The sequence below is a fragment of the Parus major genome, unplaced genomic scaffold, assembly GCF_001522545.3.
Source record: "Parus major isolate Abel unplaced genomic scaffold, Parus_major1.1 Scaffold335, whole genome shotgun sequence".
Lineage (NCBI taxonomy): Eukaryota > Metazoa > Chordata > Aves > Passeriformes > Paridae > Parus > Parus major.
The window spans coordinates 96,641-97,436 of NW_015379282.1; the positions used below are offsets into that span (position 1 = coordinate 96,641).

The 796-nt window shown below is 64.4% G+C and overlaps 1 protein-coding gene across 1 annotated transcript in view; it reads left to right on the top strand.

Annotated features, from left to right (window-relative positions):
* The window catches only part of LASP1 (LIM and SH3 protein 1), a 9,380-nt gene that overhangs the window by 7,376 nt on the left and 1,208 nt on the right, over nucleotides 1–796 (top strand). The window contains exon 4 of the mRNA XM_015616047.3: nucleotides 89–299. Within this exon, the coding sequence (XP_015471533.1) occupies nucleotides 89–299 (211 nt within the window). The remainder of the gene's footprint in view (nucleotides 1–88; nucleotides 300–796) is intronic.

Genomic DNA, 796 nt, shown 5'->3' on the forward strand with positions numbered 1-796 from the left:
CAGTTCATGGATCCACCCAAATCCCAGCTCAGGATCCACCCAAATCCCAGTTCATGGATCCACCCAGATCCCAGCTCAGGATCCACCCAGATCCCAGCTCAGGATCCACCCAGATCCCAGCTCAGGATCCACCCAGATCCCAGCTCAGGATCCACCCAAATCCCAACTCAGGATCCCCGTTTTCCTCCCCAGTTTTCCAGCAGCAGCAGCAGCAGCAGCCGCCTCCATCCCAATCCTACGGCTACAAGGAGCCGGCGGCTCCGGCCTCGTCCCAGCGCAACGCCCCGGCCGGAGGGGGGGTGAGTGCAGCCCAGCCCCGTCCCCAGCCCGGATCCCTCAGCTTCCTCAGCCCCGGGAAAACTCACCTGGAAGGGCTTGGATTGGTCTGGGCACCGAGAACCGCCCGGATCCGGCACGCCCCGAGCCTGTCCCTGGGGCTGTGACCCCTCCCCTGTCCCTGGGGCTGTGACCCCTCCCCTGTCCCTCGGGCTGTGACCCCTCCCCTGTCCTTGGGAAAGGGCTGTGCCATGTCCCTGTGTCCCTGTGATCATGTCCCTGTGTCCCTGGGGCTGTGACAGTGATTCCTGTGTCCCTGTGACCATGTCCCTGGGACCGTGCCATGTCCCCGTGTCCCTGGGGCTGTGACACTGTCCCCCGTGTCCCCATGTCCCTGTCCCATGTCCCCCATTTCCCCCATGTCCCCATATCCCCATGTCCCTGTGTCCCCATGTCCCCACATCCCCATGTCCCCGTGTCCCCCACATCCCCATGTCCCTGTCCCATGTCCCTCATCCCC